The sequence below is a fragment of the Nematolebias whitei genome, chromosome 8 (genome assembly GCF_014905685.2).
Source record: "Nematolebias whitei isolate Nwh7 chromosome 8, NemWhi1, whole genome shotgun sequence".
Taxonomy (NCBI): domain Eukaryota; kingdom Metazoa; phylum Chordata; class Actinopteri; order Cyprinodontiformes; family Rivulidae; genus Nematolebias; species Nematolebias whitei.
In genome coordinates, this window is record NC_056505.1 from 9,422,403 (window position 1) to 9,447,555 (window position 25,153).

General features: G+C 37.4%; 1 protein-coding gene across 1 annotated transcript; it reads left to right on the forward strand.

Annotated features, from left to right (window-relative positions):
• Nucleotides 1-678: 678 nt before the first annotated feature.
• LOC119413019 (coiled-coil domain-containing protein 158-like) lies at nucleotides 679-24,344 on the forward strand. Its single transcript, XM_037680031.1, is given in 21 exon segments — nucleotides 679-844; nucleotides 1,156-1,247; nucleotides 1,378-1,493; nucleotides 1,569-1,866; nucleotides 1,966-2,018; nucleotides 2,560-2,670; nucleotides 2,825-2,906; nucleotides 3,160-3,279; nucleotides 4,657-4,785; nucleotides 4,941-5,177; nucleotides 5,294-5,462; nucleotides 6,661-6,813; nucleotides 7,083-7,195; nucleotides 7,333-7,491; nucleotides 8,911-9,003; nucleotides 10,599-10,679; nucleotides 11,075-11,235; nucleotides 11,476-11,532; nucleotides 12,208-12,263; nucleotides 12,506-12,663; nucleotides 24,288-24,344. Coding segments are annotated over 21 exon segments (2,661 nt in total).
• The last annotated feature ends 809 nt before the right edge of the window (nucleotides 24,345-25,153 follow it).

Consider the following 25,153-nt stretch of genomic DNA (forward strand, 5'->3'; position numbering starts at 1 on the left):
CTGAATCTGGTAAGCTAGCTAACGTGGTTGAGTTAATTTATTAGTTTGCACATACAGCTAGCTAGATGCTAAGTTGAAATTCTAACTTGTTTTAAAGGAACTCAAAGAACCTTCCTTCGGCTGAGATTCAACAGTCTAACCCTGGACGAGCTGAGGTAAACTTAATAGCCCGATGTTATTTTAATCAAAGGAATCGCTCATCCCTTTGAATGTTGAGATAAAATGTGCATCATATTCATGTATACACAAATGTTCGTTAATGCTTAGTGGAAAATCGGGCCATCTTTGGGCTGCATCAGCTGACAAGCTGTCACGTTTTAACATTTGCTGGAATTAATTAATGTGTTTAGAGAGATAAAATGACAAACCAAAGGTTTAAAATGAGTGAAAAATCAGGATTAATGTCTAACATTGTGATGCGCATTAAAGCTGGCTTTATTTTTCGTAGCATAAAATGATTGTTTTTAGACAAACTAGCAATTAAAGTAAAACTCTCAAATTGAAGTACATTAATACCAAGTCCAATATTTTTCTCTGAAATGCATAAATAAAAACATCAGATGCATAGGCCTTAAAATTGTATTTAAGACCCGCATCAGGGCACAATTAGTTCCTGTCTAAGACTTCCAGTAAAAATCAATAAATGTCTGCATTTTTTTCAAACGCACTATCAAAGGAATGGTCCAAATTTACAACTTTTTATTTCTCGACAGCGAGGAGCTTGAGAAACGAACAAAAGAAACACAAAAGCTGCAAGAGGAGGTTGAAAATGCAACCAGAGAGGCTCTGAAGAAGTTCAGCTGCACTTATGCGGACACATCACTAAGAGAAAGCTGCCTTAATCGTAGGTTTAATTGTGACGTGATTCATCTGTTTGCTACGTCTTGGTTATTTTTTAGTTGACTGAAAAAAATGTGGCTTACGTATCAAGTTTTTTTTTTCTTATCACTTACATCCAGAATATAATGCAGTGACTGAGACTACTATTATCATCTCCACTAGGAAATAGACTTTGCCAATCAAAATGTTTGTCTTAGCTTTTTTAACAAAAGGCATTTTCTATCACCCTTAGCATTAGCAACAAATACAGAGTGCAGGATAAACAATATGCTGATTTGGCAGATGACTCATCTGAAGATGCCTCCATGTTTTCAGCCCACCAGCATGTAGTGACTCAACCTCTGGTCAGCAGTCTGGACACTTTAAAACAGGAGGTGGTCCAGAGCAAGAGCAGATCCTCTGAAAAGGTAACTGTCTTCTGCAGCTGTCTGATTTGCACCTCAACATGCTTTCATTACAGCCACAAATCAGATTTGGTATTAACTTTATGTTGGTTGAGTGAATGCATACGTAATGCATTATGTCACCTTTTCTAAGACACATGATCAACCAGAGCAAGAAACATTTACCGGTAGTCCTCAAAGAGCCATCATGAACCTGCAGACTAAGCTCCATGAACTCCATATGGAGATGGATGTCTTGTCTGACCTGAGGTGAACAAACAGATAATTTATTCCCCACAAAAAGTTTTATAAACAATTCTGACCTAAAGATTTTTGTACTTTTAGATTGGAGGATTCAAGGAAACATGTTGATCAGATGGAAAAGATGCTGTCCATGCTGGAAGAGCTTCAGAACATCGAAAGATTTCCAGACCAGAAGCTCCAAGAATCTGAGGAAGAGGCGTTAGAACTTGACAGAAAGGTTGAATCACTAGAACAGTCTGTAAAGGAGGTTTACCAAACACTGAGGCAATGTGGGAACACCTCCATCAGCAATAATGCTGGGATGAGCCAAGCACAAGTAGTTCATGTGAACAAAGATCTCACCAAGAACACAAATAAACTGCAGAAGAGAAGTTTTTCAGTGAGTAGTTATAGTGTTTTCAAAATCACGTTTATGTTCAATACAATTTAGTGCCTATCCTGAAAGTGTAAATTGATTTTATTAATCTTTTTATATTAGTCAAAAGAACAACAAGGGAGTGAAAACTATAACGGAGTAAATCAGCAAGAAAGGTAAATATTTACCAGTATGTTTGAATGTCAGATCGTGCTTTCATAATTATTTTATGAACTACTTAGTGAAATAATTTAAATAAATCCATCTTAAAGTGCAAATATCAGCTTCAAATTTATTATTTTATCATAGCAAACATTTAAAAAAAAAAAAATCACTAAATTGGTGGTTCTCAATTTTTTATGAGTACCACTTAAGAAAATAAAATTATATTAAAATAATAAAATTGTATTACAGTACAAGTTTTTACAGCTAGTTTCTTTAGCATAAGAAAAATAATATTTAGAGTCAGCTTTATTATCATTGCACAGTTAAATACAGTGAAATGATGTTCTGTACATCCGTCGGAGATGGATGGAAGTGTCATGGGGCTGCAGCTTCTAAGAAGCCCTGCCCTTATTAAGGCATTTAGTATCAAATTTTGAATTCTACCTGCTAAACTTTATTGTGAAAAATTAACACTAACAATGTGTGGAAATATTGTACTTTATTTATTGCATTGGCTTTAATTAACATGCCACTTGTTTGACATTGTCTCAGTATTGAAGACCTGATTACAAGTCTCAGCCAGGAGATGGCGACATTCACCGAAAATCTGAGCTCATCCAAAGACAAAGGCATCAACCTGTGTGTCCAGTTTGAGTTGCTAAAGTAAGCGAGAATAATATTTTTAAATAATTTATATAGCTGTGTTTGTTAGTAAATAATCTAGTTCATATATTCTGTGGTGATAAATTCATAATTACTGTAAATATATTGGAGAATGTTGTAACTATTAAACTGTTAAATCCATTTAAATGTATAGAAAAGTGGCAGAGAGACGGACCTCACTGCATTACCGTCAGATCAGTGAACTTCAGTCGGACATCTCCAGCTACAAAGATAAGGTAAAAAAAAAAAACACTCAATATTGTGTCAGCACCAGTAGCAGCATTAAAACACTCTTCACTCTAACACAGTGTTATAAACGTTTGGACCCTCTTTACTTGATGTAAATCTCAGTAAAATAAAGTGGCTCTAAGTTAAATCCAACACGTTTCGGAAATTCTGAAAGTGAAGCGAAGTAACACTGCTTGAGTTGTTAATCAAAAAAAAAAAACCTCTTCATTTGGTTTGTAATTTTTATTTGATGTGTTGTAGGTTTGTTTTCTGGAACAGAAGATCCTTGAAAGTCAGACTCAGCTATTTAACACCCAGAGAGAAAGAGAGCAATCACTACAGCAGGTTAAAGACCTCCAGTCCCACCTCTGTCAGCTTAAGGTACTACAGTGAGTCATAAATGTGTCTCTTATGCATCATCTGCAAATAGTTTGTTGCTTTAGTCAATTAAAAAACTCTTATAGAAATTCAAGTATCTGGTTTACTTTAGAGAACATTTCAGTATATATTATCTTTCTAAAATGCTCAAAGTTAAAGGTGAGATTGAATCATTTAAATGGTTTTCTGTGAGGTATATGATGTAGGAGCCAGTGAAGCGATATTTGTGTACTATGATCACCAACCAGTGCTGATTACTTATAAACACAAAAGGCCACAAAATCAGTGAGTAAATCTGGTGGAGGGTTTGTTCGGGAAGGGCAAATGTAGCCCACATTGTGAAACATCGGCTGATATCATAGCCAACCAATTGACTAGCTGTTTTCCTTCTACACATTTATTTCACGAATCTAAGACATTTTATTTAAACTAACCCAGCTTACTTTTCTTTTCTTCCTCATCTGTAAGCTGTTTCACAACCCACCTCCATTTTCCATCTGGGTCTGATTAAATCAGTGTCTTTTCTGTCATTGATTTGGCTCTTTCATACTTGGAGCTGTTATTGCTGTTTTTCCCGACTCAGGTTTTTCATGTTTGTTTGTGAAATGACTGCAAGGTTCCAGAGCAGAGCCACACCGGAAAATACAAACTGTTGCTGTGCAATCAAAGATGATTAAAACTAGTTTGACAAAGTGATCCTGAACTCTGATTTGGTTATACATTTAGTGGTACACAGTAGGTATATCCTAAAGTTGATAAGATCCTTTGGCATTAATAATCTATCTGTCTACCTTAATCATTTGAAAATCATTTAAACACTTCTCTGTAGAATAAGATTTGTACCAATAAATAAATACAATTATAATAAAATAGTCTGATATAAAACACCAACAAAGCAAATAAAATACAACATTTCAGGAGTAAATCTGTTGATTTACAAACATAATGTTTATGTAATTGCTAACATTTTTTGAGGGGTTCTCAGTGATGAGGCTTTTATTCTGACAGTCATGTTTACGGTTGTGGTAACAGCTTTTTATTTTTTGAACAAAGGACTGTAAAAAGGCCAACAGTACTCGTGTAATTTCTTGGAGCTCTTTGAGTGTCAGGAGACACATGACCAGTGTTGCTCTTAGATATGTTTGGAATCAAAAGCATGTCAGAATAAATGTCTCATCGATCAAAATTAAGCAAAGTGAACTCGAAACCATTAAAATTGTGTCAAAAATATAAAAGATCAATGTTTTTTTCAACTATATACATACTTAATTTTCAAATCAAAAGTTTTGCTTCTGAAAAGTTTTGCTTGTTTAAATATTTCAGGTAATCATCATCAAACCTCTGTTCTCTCCTCATTTTTACTTGTCCTGCTGTGAGCAGCAGCAGCTTGAGCTCCGTGAGGATGCAAAGGTTCAGACAGGACAGCTGGAGGCAGCCAGGGAGCAGCTTTGCAAAGCTCTAGAGCAGAAAACCTGCCTACAGACCCTGCTGGAGCAGAAAGCCCAGGAGGTGAGGAAATCCCAGGAACTGTTGCAGAAAAACGAGGATGAACCTCACTTCAGGCAGCAACAAACCCAACAGAGGACCGTAGAAAATGATTATTTTTTCTAAGCCACAATGAAGATGTCCTAACTGCCTGCCTGTTTTGATCACTTTCCCCTCAGCATCTTGTTAGTTTAGAAGATGCTCAGAGTCAGTGTCAGACTCTGCAGGCTGAAGAAGAAACACTGAGGATGAAGCTGAATGACAGAGAGAAGACGATCAGCGCTCTGAGGCTGCAGATTGAGAGCAGCATCCAGACGACAAAACAGCACAGGCACACGATCGACAACCTTCAGCAGGAGAACAGCCTCCTCATCCAACAGCTCAACCAGCACAAGCTGGAGATTCAACAGCTTAGGGTCAGACAAAAAGCTCCCAAGATGCATCATTATCTTCTTCCTACTGATGTTCTGTTTAACACCACTGCTGATTCCACTGCCTCTGATTCAGTTTCTCGTTTTCTTCTTCTGATCAGGCTGAGTTAGTCCAACGTGAGGCCAACTTGGCTTCTGTGGAGAGTGAGAGGAGACAGCTGAGGGCCTCTGTGGCTGAGCAAAGTCAGCGCATCCGAGAGGAGACGCTGGAGAAAAATCAAGTCACCGCACAGCTGGAGCTGCAGCGCGTGCAGCAGACTAATCTTTCCAGTAAGAAAGTGTATCACCTCACGTGCTGTTTCATATCATTTGGGTTGCACTCACCTTAAACAGCTGTAGCTTGTGAACAGGAGTGGAAATTTTCCAAGGAAAGTTAAGCTGAAGAATTTTGGAAATATTTCAAATTGGAAGTTTTTCATGGGAATTATGGGAAATAACTAGAAAATGAGGGTAAACAAATTGTATGACATCCAAACATTTTGTCTTATTGGCAGATAATGAGTTTGACCCTAATTTTCTGAAAGTCACAGTTTTAAGGACCTAATCTGCGTATGATGTCACAACCTTTAGAGAAGGATGGGTTTCAAACATGTTTAAACTTCACTTTTGTTCATCGTCCTTTACTAATTAATGCACATAACTGAATATAACTATTTTCCTGTTATTTATATATTTTATTTTATCCATATAGAAACAAAACATTTCTTTATTAATTGCATTTCACTTCAAAACTATTTACAACTCTGAACAAAACCGTTTACACATTACTATTTCCATCTGTCCAGGTGACAATTCATCATTTTTTAGTGTGTGGTACTTCTCACTGCACGGTACAGAAATTAAATTAGGTCGTTTTTGTCCAAATTATGCTAAAATATATTTAATCCAATTGTATTTAAAATCCCTTGTAAAGGTCAACCTTAAGTATTTTAAATTCCAAGTTTATTCCCATTAAATCCAGTGAAAAGTTTCCAACCTTGAAAATTCCTGGAACTCTGCTCCCCTTGTGAATGTTCATCTGTTTAACGTTTCAAAAGGTGTGTCAGATTGCACAGTTAACAGTGCTAAGGCTTGAAGTACGTTGCACTGAGAAAATAGTTTTGTAACTTGTGCTGTTTAGCCCTGAGACACATTTTTATCAGTTTGTGGTAACATACTATCCTGAATATAAACTCATGTGAAACAGGAATCTTCTCGGTCCAGGAGACTGCAGATGTCAGGATGTCCATTTACCAGGAATCATAAATCTCACAGATTTTCCTAGTAAGAGTTTAGCTTTAGAGATTTTTATTTGTTTTTTGTCAGATCAAATGATCTTCTTGTCCAGCCGTGTTAAAACAGCAAAGGACTGTCTCTGGTATGCTTAAATTGTCAACCAAGCCCTTCTATTGTTGCAATGTTTTTTTTTGTTTACGTGTGAATGCACCTTCCTTGGATGTAACTCGTGTTTTTACGGGCACGATTTCAGAGGAGTTCAAGGAACTGCGGCGGCTCCACAGCTGTAAGAACGACGAGCACGAGGGTGTGGTGCTAGAGCTTCAGAGTCAGCTGATTAACGCCTGCGATGAGCTGGATAAGATCAGACACACCCTGAGGACCCTCCAAGGAGTGGACGGACATGGTTTGAGCCACACTTTCATTTAAATAAGAGAGTGCCTCACTTTTAAATATTAAAGTCTGCAGATAACAGTTGATTAATTTTGTCTTCATAAAATTTAATAATGCATGTCCTGAGAACATAAATTTATCCAGGAAGTTTAATGAAACTTGCCTTTTTTATTTTTTACATGCTCTCAACTTCTTTTCGGATAGATTGCTACCACTATGTTAACGTGTAGCACATTTTAAAACACCAAAACAAATCAGCCGGTAAGTCTGTTTCCTCCTCAGGCCTTCAGGTTGCTTTGGACATGCAGAAGGAGATCACTGCAAGAAGAGAGCAGGTTGACTCTCTGCGAGGTGGAATTCAACGTCTAGAGGAGAAAGTGGAGCAGCTGCAGCAGGTTAAAGCACTTTTAAACCTGAAACCTCCTTTTCTGCAGTAAATTTGATACATCTTATGTTTGTTGTCATCTAATGACAATTTTAATGCTTTATTTTAAACAACATGCCATTTGCTCATTTATTTATCCCTTTCCAGGAGAAACACTCCCAGAGCTTGGAGACCCACCGTCAGCTCCAAGAACTCACATTTATCAGGGAGGAGAAGAGGCAGCTCGCCAATGAACTGAAGGCCCTTCGCTCCAAAGACCAACAGCTGAGGGAGCGGATCAGCGAACTGGAGGCAATCCTTCACAAGGTGAAATATTTAACACTGCCCACATACTGTCAGATTAAAGCATAAATGTGCTTTCTAAAATTCAACATGTTTTCGGAGGAATTCAATTCAATTCAGTTTATTTATATAGCGCCAAATCACAACAAAGTTGTCTCAGGGCACTTTACAGGAACATTCACATACATAAAAGCCAATTAGTAAAGTTCTATATCTAAGGAATCCAGCAGACAAGTTGAATCTTGGCTTCGTTGTAGTCTCCCATCCTGAGCAAGCACAGTGGCAACAGTGGAAAGGAAAAACTCTCTTTTAAAAGGAAGAAACCTCCAGCAGAACCAGGCTCAGGACAAGCGGCCATCTGCTTTGACCGGCTGGTTGAGAGGACAGAAAGGAGAGACAGACGAACACAGAATGGCAGGTCCAGGTGTAACTGAAAGACAAAAAATCACATGTTAAGGATAGAAAAAATAATTATAAATACAAAACAGGTTGAGCAGAGTAAGTAAAGACAGTAGCAGAGTGAAAAGTGTGGTCAGTTTGTCCAGCAGTCTAAGCCTATAGCAGCATAACTAAGGGACAGCTCAGGAAACCCAAGCCGACCCTAACTATAGGATTTAACAAAAAGGAAAGTCTTAAGCCGAGTTTTAAAACTGGATAATGTGTCAGCCTCACGGACAGAGATTGGAAGTTGGTTCCACAAGAGAGGAGCCTGATAACTGAAAGATCTGCCTCCCATTCTGTTTTTGTAAATTCTAGGAACCACAAGTAAACCTGCAGTCTGAGAGCGAAGTGCTCTGTTAGTAAAATATGGAACAGTAAGATCTGTAATATAAGATGGAGCTAGGTTGTTGAGAGCTTTGTAGGTTAGAAGTAAGATTTTTGAATTCTATTCTGGATTTGACAGGGAGCCAATGGAGAGAAGCTAAAACTGGAGAGATATGATCTCTCCCACTAACTCCAGTTAAGACTCTGGAATGTGTTTAGCAAAGTTTTAAAATGATTTCAGAGGGGTGTTACTGCCCATACATTATTTTCAATCTACTTCTGAATATTTTGTTTTAGTTTAGCCATTCATGTGTCGAAATGTTCTCCTCATTCAGGAGATGAGTCCTATAACTTGTTTTTTGTAACTTTTTTTAAGTACCATTGTTTAAATTTGTTTAGAAATTTTTTCCCCTATAGAAATACATTAGGATCTGTTCAATTCCTTCAAAAACATCGATATATTTGAAATCTTCTCCACCATACTCGCTCTATTCTTACACCACTTTTTTAATTATTAGCTAGCATTCTGCTACTTTTAGCTTTTAGCAGGCATTTTGCTACTATCAGTTAGTGTTTTGCTTCTTTTAGCTTTTACCAATATTCTGCTTCTTTTTGCATCTTTGTTTCTTTTACTCTGTTGTTGTTTTCACGTTTGTTTTCTCTCGCTTGTTTCCAAAGATGTCAGAGAGCTTTGCCAACTGTCAGGACTTCCTCCAAGTGAGGGAGCAGGAGTATTTTCGCCTGAAACTCCAACACGCTCTGGACCTGAAGGTAGAGCTGGCAATAAACAACAATTGCACAACAATTTGAATAGCATTTTTATTGTACTTTATATGTTGTCTGTCTACAACAGGTCTCTCTTGTAAATGAGTCCACGTGACTCAATGAGACTAACCTGTTTAAATAAAGGTTGAATGGAAGAAGAAAACAAAACAAGGAGAAATATTGGTTACCCACTTTTTACAATGTATATCTCTGCAACTTTTGAAATTATGGCAGGAAGTTATTTAAAATGTTAAACATGGAAAAAAAAGTCTTTGGTTATCTTATCTACAATAAAAGGTTACAATATTACACTTTTATACTATATCTCATTTTTAGGTAATCAAACCCTTTGAGAAAGGGGAGTGGTGGCACAGAGATTAGAGAAGGCAAGCCTGTGATCAGAAGATCGCTGGTTCAACTCCCAGTACCGACAACATTGTAATGTGGGTGCGAAAGGTGAAACACCCACACCTGCCTCCACCCTCATTTGCCCCGCTCTGGGCCCTTGAGCAAGTCCCTTAACCCCCACCATCTGCTCCCCTGGGTGCCGTATAAGCAGCTCTCTGCTCCACACAGAGGGCTGCGGTAGCTCGGTGGTCTGTGGTTGCGTCAGGAAGGGCATCGGGCATAAAAACAATTTCCAAGTCTTCGTGCAAGTTAGTTTGCTGTGGCGACCCCTGAAGAAGGGAGCAGCCGAAAGAAGATTTTTTTTTTTTTAAGTTATATATATTTATAAGAAGCCATTTATTCCAAGTGCAATAACTATTTTTAACCAAACCAAATGATAACATTTACCTAAGATATGCAAAATGTTTTAGTCTATGCACAAATTTTTGATATTGTGATTGTATGAATGTTGTTTATTTTATGGTTGGAGAGCCAAAGGAAAATTTTCACCTTAGTGAACAATAAAGTTTTATCTTATCGTATCATATCTTATCTTATCTTATCTTATCTTATCTTATCTTATCTTATCTTATCTTGCTTTGTCTTGTCTTATGACGCAACAGAACTTTGATATACTCTATTGAGAATCCTCTACAGTTTGACTGTAGTGTACCTTTGCCTTACTAACTTCACTCAGCACGCACCTGTTTACATCAGAATTAGATTTTTAATCTCGGATGTTTGGTTCTCAACTGAGCGATAACGCTGAGAGAGTTTGGCAAAGAGCAGTAGAATGTGGAAATGCACTAATCTGATGAAGATCGGTCAGAATTTCTTTAGAATTGAAAGTACCAAAAAAACAAACTGAAATGTGGAAAGTTTAGAACCACAAACAGTTTTACAGGATCTGAATGTCCTGCTGGACTGAAAGTAAAACATCAAATAAAACTCGGAAGATTTCTGAAAAAAAGAAAAATACATTTCTTTAAGATTTTTTGCTAAATGTTTTTTTAGGGATAATTTTGTGGAGATGAGAGAGTTCTCATATCTGTCTCTCATCTCAAACTCTCCAAAACAGCCAATTCTCAAAACTTTCTTCAAACATTCATCATCAGCATGTATGCTTATCTTTTCCCCTTGAAACGAGTGCCAAGTTTTTGAGTGAACATTCCTCAGTAAGTCTTTAAGTAGAACATGTTTTCTGTTTTCTGTAGGAGCTGCAGGGTCAGAATTTGTGCACAGTTCCAGCTGTATCTCCTCCTCAGGACTCTCAGTCCTCATCTGCTCAGACCAAGGTAGAGTCAGAACCTCCCTACCCATCCCTTTTGATTTAAGTCCATCGAGTTCATGTGTAGATCATTTTAATGTGGCTGCACAGATACAGGCTCAGCACATCTGCTTTGTCTTTAGATACAAAACACTGACTGAGTTACATTCCTGCAGCTAGGAGGGGAATCAGACTGGAACACAGCTGTGTAACACCGTTTAGTTAGTTTTGTCCTGCAGCGATGCTCTGCTGAGACGGATGTGTTTATTGATTGAACCTGATCAAATATGCTGGCGCTAAGAGTCGAAGAAAGAAATCTCATAAGATTGTCTGGTAAAACTGAGCCGGTCAGCTCAGTTAGGTAAATATCACTCCAGCTCTGTATTTACTTTGTGTTTCCTTTCTCCTCTTCGGCCTCTGAAGTCCAAGAAGCAGGAGAGTTCCACCTGTGGGATCGGTTCTCTTACCAGAGATCTGCGAGGAGTGATTTCAGAGAACCACAGACCACACACCGATGGGAAGATTTCTGGCGGCAGCTTCCACAGGAGGAGGTCCGCACCAGAGGACCAGCACAGAACCACGCCGTACGTCTGGTTCCATTCTCACGCGCTACAAAGATTAGCTTTTTAGCAGCATAGCTCATAATTAAAAAAACAGAATTGAGTAAGTAGCCACTGGAAAGTAGGAGGGAGGTGAATCCAAATGACAAATACAAACTTTCAGCTATCATACTAGAACAAAAATATCAAAGTTCTGTTATGTCATAAAATAAGATTAAGATTAATTAAATTTAAATTTAACATATTTTCTTTTTATCAACGCAGGACAGAAAATGAAAGGGTAAAAGCTTGCTCCAAATTGAGGAGAAAGACGTGCAGCAGGTAGGATAGATCACCTGACATATTTTTAATATTTGTATACAGTAGTCCCTCGCTACTTCCCGGTTCGTTTATCGTGGATTCGCTCTTATCGCAGTTTTTTCAAAATAAGATTGGACATGGCACACAATTGGCTGATTGATGGATGATCCGCATGATCGACATGGTATTTTTGCCCCTTTGCGCAGCCCGTACTGCAGAGTAAACTTCCTGCTGCAGCTGATCAGCTGTTCTCAGTGCATGATCAGCTGTTCACCGTGCAGAAGAGAAGTGGGCGTGGCCAAGAGCGCTTGCAGGTGGCAAAGAGCAGACGAGGCAGGGAGCTGAAATCATGACATTCTGTGCTCTTTTAGAGCGTTTAGTTTAGAAACATTGTTCAGAATATTGCAAGAGTGTAGGAAGGGTTTAAAACACCTTTATATACATATATATTATATATATATAAATATATATGTATAATTTTAAAAAGCTACTACTTACTAGTTGTACTACCATTTCTACTTTGCGGTTTTTCACTTATCACAGGTCTTCAGGGTACGGATCCCCCACGATAAATGAGGGACTACTGTATTTTAAAGTGTTACGTACATCTCGTGGTGCTAAATGACGGCTCCTCTTTTCCTCTTATTCAACCTAAGATGTGATGTGAGACTGTCTGTGTATTTATGCTGCGTACAGTGAGACACTTTTTCTGAAGACACCTGGGCTGATCGGGCAGATAATAAACAGTGAGAGTGAGTATTAGAATTTTCCTTGGTTATTTTTTGTGTAACATCACTTTTTGTGTTTTAATTTTTTGTGTCTCTTGGTAAATGTATTTTTCCCCTTCCTGTTTGACACCCTCCAGTAATATAATCAGGTTTTCAAATGAGAGCAGTAGTTAGTTTGACAGCTAGCTGCATACGTACCTAGAAAGAATAGCATGTTTTGACACGTTTATGTATTTTTTTGTAAATGTAACTCTTGACTTTTCCAGCCCACTGCGTGGTGAGCCCAGTGGCTGCAGCCAAGTCCAGCAGCTTCCCACAGATCCTCTCGCTTGGCCGCAAGTCACCTGTTCACACTCTCCTGACCTCTGACCCAGACGGCTAACACAAAAGCCAAGAGTCCGAGGCTGCCGCCGTGTCTGAGCCGGTTAAATTGTTTATAGGTTTACACTCTTCACTGTACAGAGAAATTTTAATGACTTTACTAAAACCTGCAGTTCACACAGACTGAGTCACGTTGACTTTTATAGTTCCCCGTTCAGTTTATTACCTTCTTGGAAACTTGAGTTTCACACTCTCAAAGGAGAAGCCAAAAAACCATTTACTTGCTCAAATTAATAAATAATCTTTATTTATTTTATTTTGAAACTGTATTTACTGTTTCTTAAAGGTTCACCAGATGAAGTTTAATCTCAAAGGAACATTTTTATATAAAATGTCATCATGTTTGTTTTTCAATAAATGTTTACAGTAAATTAGTGTTTGGGTTATTTGTTGTTGGGCTAGAGATTTTGTCTCATCCAGGAAGTGTGTGTGTAGTGGTGTAAACTGCACGTGCCTCACCTTCTCATCTAGATGATATTTGTTAGTTTAACAAACAGCAGGAAGGAGGCGAGTCCTCATTTTATCTTTATTTAACTTTTAGTCTTTTTCCACCTGAGTTTTTTATGTCATCAGTACATATTTATGTTTTTTCTAATCAGCAAAGTTTGATGAATATCTTTTTGAACTTGTGGGTTTAAGCTTATTTTACTAAACTTTAAACCTTTTTGTACTTATTACATGACAGGATTTCACTTCTGACCCAGGAAACGCCACAATTTAAATATGGAAACTCGATGAAAAATAAAACAAGGTAAATCTCATCCTGCAAGAGTCCAAAACACAACTCTATGTTCTTGTGTTAAAAAACAATACTTGTCATCTCATCTAGTGTTGATTAAGGGTACACAAAGGTGCAATGTCATGAAGCCTGCTTTAAAAAAATAAAATGAAAAAATCATACAAACCTGCACAATTTTTTCTCGTGTTATTTAAGAATTTTAAATTTGTAACATGAGTTTGTAAAGGGTTGCCGCTTACATCACGTGCATCCATGGAAGAGCAGTTTGTGATTAAGTCCAGCAGTTTTGACGTATTGTAGCGTATTTATGCTCAGATGTTTCGTCTGCAGGGAATAGTGCTTTGTTTACATGCGGTGCGTACCGAAACATCTGCACAGTTGATTCAGTGATCGCTCACCTTTCTTTTCATTTAATAACTTTTAATTCGTTTTTAACTTGATAATGCTTAGGGCAATTTATTGCATACTGCTAATGAAGTTGATAGTATCATTGTATTTTTATTGCAATCTTCCTTTCTTGGTTCTCTCTGGTTTTTCTCTTGTTCCACTCGGAGCTCCTGTAGGAGCAGGAGCTCCACTGTTTACACCCACGTGGACACAAAACAGAGACCACCTGATCAAATAACCGAGGAAGAACGACACAGCCGTGTAAATATCTGTCAGCTCAGAATCAACAAGTTCAGCTTCGTTCAGGCGTTACTCGTTTATCTGCCTGCTTATAATCTTGTGGAACAGGACAACTTGTATCTGAAGTCTTGTTCCTCCACAGAAGCGGCATGCTCGGTGAATCTGCTTTTGGATCATCGGGGTGTACAATTTAAAAATGTTTCAGGCTGTTGGCTGGTTTTATAACACCTGAAGACCTTTCTGGGTCTCAGGTTAAACTGAGGGGTCGCTGAAATGCTGATTTAAAACAGTTTATCTTTTTTTTTTTTACTTGTGGTGACTATGAGTATTTTCAATAGTGACGTTTTATTTTTAATTTCTCCATCTCAAAAGCTTCAAAGTGATCCGTAGTCTGTTGAAATTTGGTGATTTATCTGCTGACCTGGCAACAGGCTAGTTTTGTTAACAATGGAAACTTGATTTTTTTAATTTGTTTAGAATGATGTCATTGGAAATTTTAGCCCTATATTTAAAAATGGGAATCTACAAGTTTCACATTGATGCTAAACATTATATAAAGGGATTTCCGGGCAGAGAAAAATTGTCACTTTCAAATGAAATTAAAAGAACTAAAATTTAAAGGATTATTTCTGTAGACTTACCTGTTAAAAAAAAAAAAAACAGTATTGTAAATGTAGATTAGGATATTTTTTTGTGATTTTTAGTAACAGATCATTTAACAAACTTATTTTTTTGTAAAAAAAAAAAAAACTTGTGTTGCGCTGCAGCTTGTGCTCTTTTTGACTCATTTCGCCAGCACGAGATGTGATTCACAAAACACAAAAATGATGACAACCTGTTACTAAGCTCCACTGATTCTCTGTCCTAACATCATGCGTCATCATCCACACAATGATGGGAGAAAATAGAACATCTGTAACTGCATCATATGCCTTATCAATTATTACAATTTAAGATAACAAATAAGTTTAATCTTAAACCAGCAAACAGACACCGTGTCTGCTCGTAGTGTTCATTCAGTCTCAGCATTCACACATATTTTCTAATTTGTTTATTTAAATACAAATTAATATGCATTTCAACCACTTTGCTCTCTGTGTGTTATAACAAGTCTAAAAGTTATTTCAAGTCTTTTTTATTAGGGCATGCAGAAGTGTTTTATATATTTTTGCCTCTTGTATCTCATCACTCTACCTTGAAATAAAGCGTAATCATCACAACGTGCGGTTGCGTTAGGGATAATGTGCTTCACATTTCTGCACTGGCATGTTGTTATACTTTATGGTTTTAAAGCAATTGCAGTTTAAGTTTTAGGATTTTTATCCATTTTTTATGCATTGTTTAATTGAATGGTGAGGATGTCACACTACTACTTTTGATTTGTTTTAAATTATTTATTTTGCAACCTGACTTCTTATTCACACACCCTGTTTGGTCGTGTTTCACTTGGTGTGTCTCTCACAGCTACACTTGTGGTTTTCTCTTAAATCCCTCCACAGAATGCTGTGTACAACCAAGCTTACACAAACTTGATTTAAATTTTAGCTTAAAACGTTCAAAAACAGGAAGCGAAGAGGGTTTTTTTTTTTTAAACTTGTGATTCCCGCTACAAGGAAAGGAAGTAGCAGGTAAAGATGATGGATATCTCATAAGAATGTAAAAATGTCACGACTATCAAATATTTTTCCTGTAAGCAGTTTTAAGACGTTTTAAAATTTGATTTATTGTTTTTGCACAGCAACTGTTTATTTGAGGCTTATTTTTCAGTGTGCCTGTCATCAGTCAGGGAGTGACAGACACAGGTGTGTGGTTACCATGGTGACCATATTTAGCCACAGTAGCAGCTTTAACATACACTACTGCTACAGCTCATATATTGAAATATTGGCATTTATTGGGAAGTTATGCGGGAATTTTAGGCAGTAGCCTACCCTTCTAATATTCAGAAATATTCTAATTTTTTTTAATCATTTTATTTTAACAGATGCCTATCCTTATTTTTTCATTAATTTAACTGGTAGGACAAATTGACCTGGTAAAAACATTATAAGTCTAATAAAAAGAGAAGCAGATTGGCCTATTTACTGTACGTTACGCCCATCCTAAATAAAGCAGCCGAGTGTTTTAAATAGAAGTGCGTCCATTCCTGCCGTGATTTACTGCCACATGTATGTCCTGTCTATTCCTGCCTCGCCTGTTTCTTCCTCCTGTGGTTTCAAAGTGTTTCTCCCCTCCTCACATGTTCATCATGTTGACTGGTTCATTGTGAAAATCTAATTTATATTAAAATACTAAAGAAATTGTACTTGAACTTTAGGTCAATGTGTACTTGTCTCACAAGTCTCCTCTTTTTTACGTAACATGATTTTATAAGGTGTATGTAAGCTTTAAATAATTAAATTATAAAGCACTTTGGCCGACGTTCTTTTCAACATGCTTTATAAATAAATGTGTACAGTATTGTATTAAAATGTAATTTGATTCATCTTAATGTTTCATGTTTTACGGGACTGTTTAATTTTTGATTAGTTAAATTAAACGTCAATCGTTAAAGTAGTCTGGTCCACATAGATTATAGTACATTAAAATGTGGAACATTACTGCACAGTTTTAGATAATACAAAAATATAAAGTGTCTTTTTTTACACATTGCTAAATATCTGTTTTGTCCCTCAGGAAGCGTATTATTATTAAAAAGTGCTAGAATATGATTTTTTTATGCGATTATGCACAACTTTGAAAATTAAAAGAAGCAAGTGGAAGACACATAATTTTTTTTTTCTTATTTTCTTAGTTTTAGAAATCCAGCTTTACATGTTTCTTGTAGGACAATAGGATGAGCATTTAATCTCCAGCCTTATCAGTTTTTTCTGTAATCCATGCTTGGAAATAGCAGAAATATATGTTACATTTATTACCATAATGAATCTTAGATAAATGACAGCAGTATTTTAATGCAAAATTGTTAAGATTGGAATAAAATAAAGTATAGGAAACAAAAGCTGCACAATCGTCTTCTCATATTAATAGTTAACGTGTCCAGATTTGTAAGCAGCATGACCGGACACCAACTACCACATGGAGTTTGTTTACTTTTAGAAACAGCCAAAGTAACTAAAAAAAGATCAGCTGTATTTGTTTACCTACTGACTAATGTAGGTCAGCCATGGGACTCAAGCTTCCACAAGTTTTTTTGGATGGCTCAGTCAAGTGTTTTGTTTACGCTGAGTGCGGACCTGCATTTCAGATCAATGTATCTGGAAAACTGGAGTCAACTCTTGCATAATACACTTTTTAAAGTTTTTGATAACACTTTTTAAGAAATCAAAGTGACTTAAGTGCTTTTACTAGATTAAAATGTTGTTTAACGAACATCTAAAAGTACATAATTTTCTATAATTCCACAATAAGCTTATGTTAATGTAAATCGAGCCACTGGCTGAAAACTGGAACAGCTGGAACCATTTAATCCCCATTTGAAATGTCAACACCTAACACTATCTTTAGATTTGTTTATATCATCTTCTTCCATATCACTTTTTAACAGCTGTGCAGTTGTATATGAAACTATTATCTCTGTGTTGATTTTAAACACTAGAGGGCTCTCCTTGGTAGATAATTACATGCATCTGTCTGTTGGTTAAAATTACTGGAATCTTGGGGATTTCTGCAAATATTTTGCTTGTATCTAATCTCGGCAGTGGGATTGCTTCAAAACAGTATTTTGACAGATTATTTACCAATTCGGTGAGCTGAGACCGTCAAAATAAAAGCAGCCATACTCAATGTTTCGTGTTTATCAGAATAAATGTTTTGCTTATTGCGTCGTGAAGGTGGTTGTTCCTGTACGAATCTGCTGAGACATTTTTTGGAGGAAGTTGTTGCTTAGAAAAGTGTTTGTTGTTGTGATCACATGGTGTTCCCTTCAGGGCCCATAAATTAATTCATTAGTCTCCGGACTCTCCTGCTGTTCAACCACAGAGGAAAACACTGCTGGGACACAGAGACTTGTGTTTCTTCTTGTTCATCTCTGAAAGTCCCCATTTGTAGCTACAAACTAACAGTGAAGTCGGTGAACCGTTTAATTTGCTGGTTTAGTTTGGTTTGCCAACAACACAGTTAGCTTTAATGCAACCAGAAAAATAAATAAAAAAAACCTGACATTTAAAAAAGAGACTTTCAAGACATGTTTCCTTCTGGGCATAAAATCGGAGGTCAGTGGATAAAAAGTGCAGGAAGCTAAATTAAACATTTCCTATTAGTGCCATGAAGGAATGTTTAAAAAAAAAAAGTACTTGTGCTTAAACGGGCTCCTCAGAGATGAGTGCTGATGTCAGCTGTGAATGGATTTGTTTGTTGGCGTCGACGTAAACCTCGTGCCGTCACAGGACGGCTCCGAGGTGACGGCACCGGCCCTCAGCAGCAGCGCTGATCCATGAATGTCTCAAAACATGTTCCCTCTGGAGGAACTTCCAACTTTAATTCAAATTATTGATAATCCACTACGTATGGCTTCATCTTCCTACAAACTGTTTTATCTACACAGAGTGATGGAGAAAAGCCATCCGGTCTGTCATCCTCTCCTTGTTTTCAGTCTGTCAGCTGAGTCTTTTAAATCAAGATAATAGTGTTTTATAAAGACGGGCTATCAAAGCATTTCACCTCTACTTGTCCCTCTAGCAATCATCTCGTGAGGTCACCACAGAGGACGGAAACCTTCATCTTTGTTTTTTAGTCACTAAGTGCTCTTATCGGCCTGCTGGTGAGGAAACGCCTGAAACTTTGTGTACTCTACGTTTGACATACCCCACCTCTAGGATTTCCTTCTCAAGCATCCTGACTTGTAAATATTGAAGCGTGACACGTGTGCCACCGATCATTGTCCGTAAACAGCTTCACTTTAAGTGGCTGCACGAAGATGGCCTGACTTCAATGAGCTCGGCCCCTTTGGAAAAGAATCTGGGAGTGGACTTTAGGATGCAGGCAACCAGATCTGCCGCCTCCTGTTGACACGAAAACTTCAAGTCATTGTTTTTGCTGATGGGTGCCTGGTGTGATTGGCACCGAGATAATTGCCGGCACATTTTATGGACACTTCCTTCATTGTATAAACACAAACAAAACAATCTGAGCAGTTTGCTTGTTTCATCTTTATTTTATTTTCATTCATGTTGAACAAAAACTGGTGGAACTCAAGTTTTTTTTTTTTTTTTTTATCCGTCAGATGAGGTGTTTATTTATTTCAAATGTGCTCAATAAATTAAGAAAAAAAAGAACAGAAGCACTTTAATTTTCCTCCGGGGACTTTCTATTTCCCATCAGCGGGATGAGTACAATTGGGGGAAACTACAGCGACACACAGGAAATGTTTTTGTTTACGGTGAAGTGGGAGTTTGGCAGCACGCTAACTTTCCAAGTGAAGGAGTTTGCTGCCATTTTTAACAATGTTTGATAGCCTGTAGGATGTTGGGCAACAGAAAACAATACACCAAGAAGGACGAACCAATCCCAACTCTCTGTCTGTACAGAACACAACACAGGTGTGACATTGCATGCAAACCCTCAACCGAGCAAGTCTTTGTCCTTCAGCATCCCCCTGAGGTTGGATGTAGCTTTTTGTGGCTCAAAGCTCATTTTTTAAACTTTATGATGGGTTTGACACAACCGCGTTTAAACAAATTTATGCTTTTTTTCTAAAAATGGACTATAAACTTATGAAACTAAACCGTAATCTTAAACAACAGCAGTGTTTTGTGCCTCGATACATCTGCAGCCAGATCATTTCAGTATTTGTTAGTGTGACAGTCTGTTTGTGTTGTGCATGTAGGAGCTTTGCATGTTCACCCTGTGGTGGTTTGAGTGTCTTTCGTCTGTGGGCGACTAATTTTAATGTTTTAAATCAACCGTGGGTGTGAATGTTTGCCATGTGATACGCCGGCGACATGTTGAGATTGAGCCCTGCTTCACTTCGAAAGCCGTTCCAGGATTTTATTTTATTTTTTAATTGTTTTTATCAACATTACAAACATCTGTCTGCCAGGGGTATATTAACAGGTACAAAGGTAATAGTATTCAAGTATAAAAAAGAACAAGATAATTATAAAAAGGTAAAAAAAAAAAAAGTCTAAAAAGATACAAAACTATCTATTTATAGCAAAGTCCATGCTCAATAATCCGGGTATAAAATCCAACATTTTTCAGTCAGGTCAAGCTGTTGGGGGAAGAATCAGTTTTGTTGTGCGTTTCCTTGACTGATGAAGCCTTCTGGATCGAAGGCGAAACGTTTCAGCACAAAAAAAGAAACTGTCCAGATGACCTGACTGAAAAATGTTGGATCTATTTATAGGTTATACAGATAAATTCACATTAAGTTTTTCTAGAACTGAGATGGTTTTCATTGCCTTTATGTTTTCAAGTCCTTTAATTGTGGTGCTGTATATGTAAAGTTTCTTGCTGAAGTGGGTTATGCTTGGCTTGGAGTTTGTTGCAAGATGCTTGCTAAAGAGTTGAGTGAGGAGCGTGAATTCTGGTTTATTCTGGTGTGTACGTCTTCAAAACTACTGGTTTTATGCAACCAACAGTTTAAGAAAGGATCATTTGGGTTTGAGTGAACAATATGACAGATTTGAAGAAATCTAAATGTTTTATGGGGAAAGCTTTTCTTTGTTTGTTTTCAGAAAAAGTTCCATATTTTGAGAAGTTAAAAAAGTCACGAAAACCAAAGATTACGGCACAATACAAGTGCTGAACATGTTGATGTCTGAATGGTTTAAATAGTAGAACAGTATTCGCACAATTTAAGTTGTATTCTTAAAAAATAATGGATGAAACAAGTGTTTAACAACTTTTACCCCTCATTGCTACGAATGGAGCAAAAGTCATAGTTACCCTGCAGCCACAGCTCAAGACAGCCGAGGCCCAGATTATGACCCACTTGGACTATACCGCCTCCGCTGGGATACAGCTGCAGCTCTGTCAGAGGTGAGAGTTGAAGATCCTTTACTTATTTTATTTTTATTATACCAGGCGGGACATTAAGAGCAGTTTCATATTTACAACGTCGACCTGGCATGTGCCAGAAGGCATTTTGATAATGAAAAAGCGGGGAACACTACAAAACCATAAACACCATAAACGAAAGAACCATTAAAAACAAACAATAATACAAAACATTAATAGAACATCACTAGGTGATGAAATATTTACAAGAGTCTTTAAAAAAGTTTTTTAAATGTCTTTCAAAAACAGAAACGAACACAGTGCGTCCTTTATTCTCTGCAGCAGTTTCCAGTCATTTGAGGCAGCAAATGCGAAGGACGTTAAACCAAAATGAGACTTGGTCCTCGAGCTCATCAACAACAGATATTTGGATAACCTCGTGTAAAACTTCAAAGCAGATACAGTAACTGACTAAAGTACGGAGGTGAATAGCCCAACAAGAGTTTATAAATGAGTGAACCAGTAAATGTAACGATGGGTACGTGAAGACAGCCATTGAAAAACTGAATTGAATAAACTGCATAATTGAATCACAGAATAATAGATGGTGTCCAGTTTATGAAGAGTTCCACACAAATGTCAATGAATTATGTCTCCATAATCAAACAGGAAGGATGTTTCTTCCACAACAATTCATTTTTCAGCCTGCGAAGAACAATTTCTGTACAAATAACCAAGTCTCACTTTGACTTTTAATTGCAAAACATACAGTATGAACAGGACAGAGCACTGTCAAAGGCAAATTCCCAGATACAGTATATTTAAATACCTGCTCAACAATATCACCATCTTCTGACAGGTTCTTCAGACTGGCATCATATTGCCCAGGACATCCTTGTAAAAGAGATTAATAATCTCAACGGATTTCTTCAAATAAAGGTTTAATAATAATAATAATAATAATGTTTGGTTCTACGGATTCTTTTCACAAGTGAGGGAAGAATGGGGCGTATTAACAGACAGATTGATCCTGCTTCTGCAGTATTGCGTAGGCTGTGTCAGTCCATTGTAGTGAAGATGGAACTAATGTGCATGGTAAATCTCTGTTTACCAGCCGGTTATATGCTCTTACCCTCACATTGGATCACAAAACCATAAGAATGCAATCTTAGATACAACTGGTCGAAATTAGTTCTCTCTGAAGGGTAGCTGAGAAGTTGATTTATCCTGGAGAGACTTGGAGTAGAGTTGTTGCTCCTCCAAAATGAGTGTAGAGGTTGGGGTGGTTCGGGCATCTGGTAAGGATGCCCCCTGGACACCACAGAGGCTTTCAGGCCATATCTAACTATATAGGCAAAGACCCACATGCTGCAGAGACTATGTCTCTCGTCTGGCCTGAGAACGCTTGGGAATCCTCCCAGAAGAGGTGACTGTGGAAGGAGATGTCACCGCCTCCCTGTTCAGGCTGCTGCCGCCGCAGCCCAACTCCAACACAAGCAGTAAATAGATGGATGGATGGATGCTACTAAAGGAAAGCTTCATGTTTTAGAAGTCATTCTCCGCAGTAGTCTATAATCATACATAGCCTAAACACGTTTTTCACTCTTTCATCTGATTAAGTGAAGAAAATCATGAGTTGGATTTATCAAACTGCACAATGCATACATTGTTGCATAACTCTCCTCTGAAACCAGGGGTCAGCAGGTCTAAGTAGGGTCCACACACACGAGCGCGTGCACACAAAAAACAGGGCACACAGTTATAAAGGTGTGTATTTTGTATACATGTCACTGAGATCAGCTAGAATACTCCTCTGTCTTTAACAGGGACTTTGTCTGCTGTGTCTCCTTGAATTCTTAAATTAACTCTTTGTCACTCCAGGCGGGAACAATGAGTCGCTGTCTCCTCTTACAGAACATGTGAGCTGAATGGTGGGAAACAAGCCACACCTAGGCAGACAAAGGAATGCTAAGGTCAGTGCATCACTTAACCGCTGTTGTTGTAAATAAACCAGAGACTCATGAGAATGCATGCAACTCTTTGATTTGTCTGTTTTTGTGCACTGATGGAGTTTAAAATGTATAATTTTTTTATACAGAGCGTTTTCAGCCTGGAGGATTGAAATCAATATCACATTCAGAGCTGTGATTCATAGGTCTTGTCTCTTTAACTAAGAAAACACGTTTTTAGTGTTTTTATTTAGAAAAGTGACAGTAGGTTAAAAACGACATATTTTCACTCTGAAACATGGATATATGAAGCTGCATGTGTTTTAGTATTTTTTACTACTGAAGTGTTGTAAAAATGTTCAAAGCTTCACTGTTGGGCTTGTCGTTTTCCTTTTTCAGTGCAAGTTTTGGTCACTGTGATCCTCTCTAGGGAAGACAAAGAATGGATCAGCAGAGGAATAAATTGTAGTTTGTCCGCACTCCCTTCACTTTTAACAGCATAGTTTGTGTTAATCACTTCCAGTGAAAAGGTTTTCCCACACCCCTCTAGTCTCCGCTCACACAACTATGCTCGTATATCAGGGCTCTGTCTGCACCGTGAGTTCTGGGGCTTAATATTTGGTACCAGGCTCCACCGTGGTGCAGGGACCACAGCTGACTGTCTACTTACAGAAAAAAGTTAACAGTTTTTTCCTTTGAGGGAGCAGCAGATAAGAAGGCTAGATTATGGAATGGAATTTCATATTTCTGTAATTTATAGAAACTGGGTTTTTACCATCAACGAAAATTAATGCTCCACCCAAATATTATGTGGACAAAAAGGCCTTTCCTTTATCACCATGCAGTTTTGAAACTATCTGGTGTAAAACAGGCTTAGTACAAAACTTGTACTTCCCTAAGCTAATGCTGATGATGTAAAGTTTAAGAATTTGTTGTTTTGTTTATATTGAGTAATAATCAGTGCCGGCCCAAGCCTTCATGGGGCCCTGAGCAAAATTTGGTTTGGGGGCCTCTATTTCTGCTAATGATGTGGATTATTGCAATCAACAGTCAGATGATCAGATCATTCACCCACCTAACATAAACTCATTGCAACTCTGACAGCCCTGTTTACATGATCCTATATGTAAATATCATTTAGTGCAGGGGGGTCAAACTCATTTTTACTTTAGGCCACATCAAGCTCATGATTGTCCTCAAAAGGCCGGACATGGCCGAATGCATTGATAAAACTACCTGTTAACAAACTGGTAAAATATAACTTTCTGCATTTGATGACTACTTCTAAAAATTAAATATTTTATGTTTGAGTAATTTGGCATTATAAACATAAAAACGGATTTGATTTGACTGATAAAGTAATACTGAAGCACACAGCTGTTATCTTGAAGTTCTGTTTCTGTGGCCCTCTAGGCTGTAAAGAGCCACAGAAATGGTTATGGCGGGCCGGATTTTGCCCATGGGCCTTGAGTTTGACACATGCGATTTAGTGGTTTTAAAGTAACAAAAGAAAAAATAAATACCAGTATGCAAGGTATTTTACAGCAAAAGTGTCATCTGGTTTATTATCTTTGGTTCCAAAGAACTTCAACAGTAATGTTCAAAACAATTTATAGAGCAAGTAAACAACAAACAACATATAAAATAACTTAGATGCATAAAAATAAAATAAATTGTGCAAAAAAAACCAGACAAAATAAAATTAAATTAAATATCAAGGAAATCCTTAAGATAAGATGAGATAGAACTTTATTGATCCCGTAGGAAATTGTTGTGCCAGAGTTTTTTTAAATAATGTAAATAAACAATTACTTGAAACCACATAAATAAAAAATTAAAAAAAGAAATTTAAATTTGAATAATTAGTTCTTAAAACTATGTATGTATATGCAATACATTGCAAAAGCTAAACTTAAGATATTAAATAGAATCATATAGAAATCATTACTAAAATAAAATCATTTCCACTTAGGGAGCCCCCTAGTGGCCCCAGGGCCCTAAGCAGCCACTTTGTTTGCTTATGCCTTGGGCTGGCCCTGGTAATAATGATGTAAATTATTTGTTTTAACTCCCTTTAATATCTATTGTTGTGGCTCAATTGGTAGAGCTGCCACTTCTCAGCAAGAAGGCTGTCAGATCAAATCCCAGCCAGGGACTTTTCTGGGTGGAGTTTGTATGTTCTCTCCATGCATGCGTTTTTCCTGGGTACCTCTGGTTTCTTCCCACAAACTTAAAACATGCATGTTAGGCTAATTGGTAACTCTGTCCCTGTAGGTGTG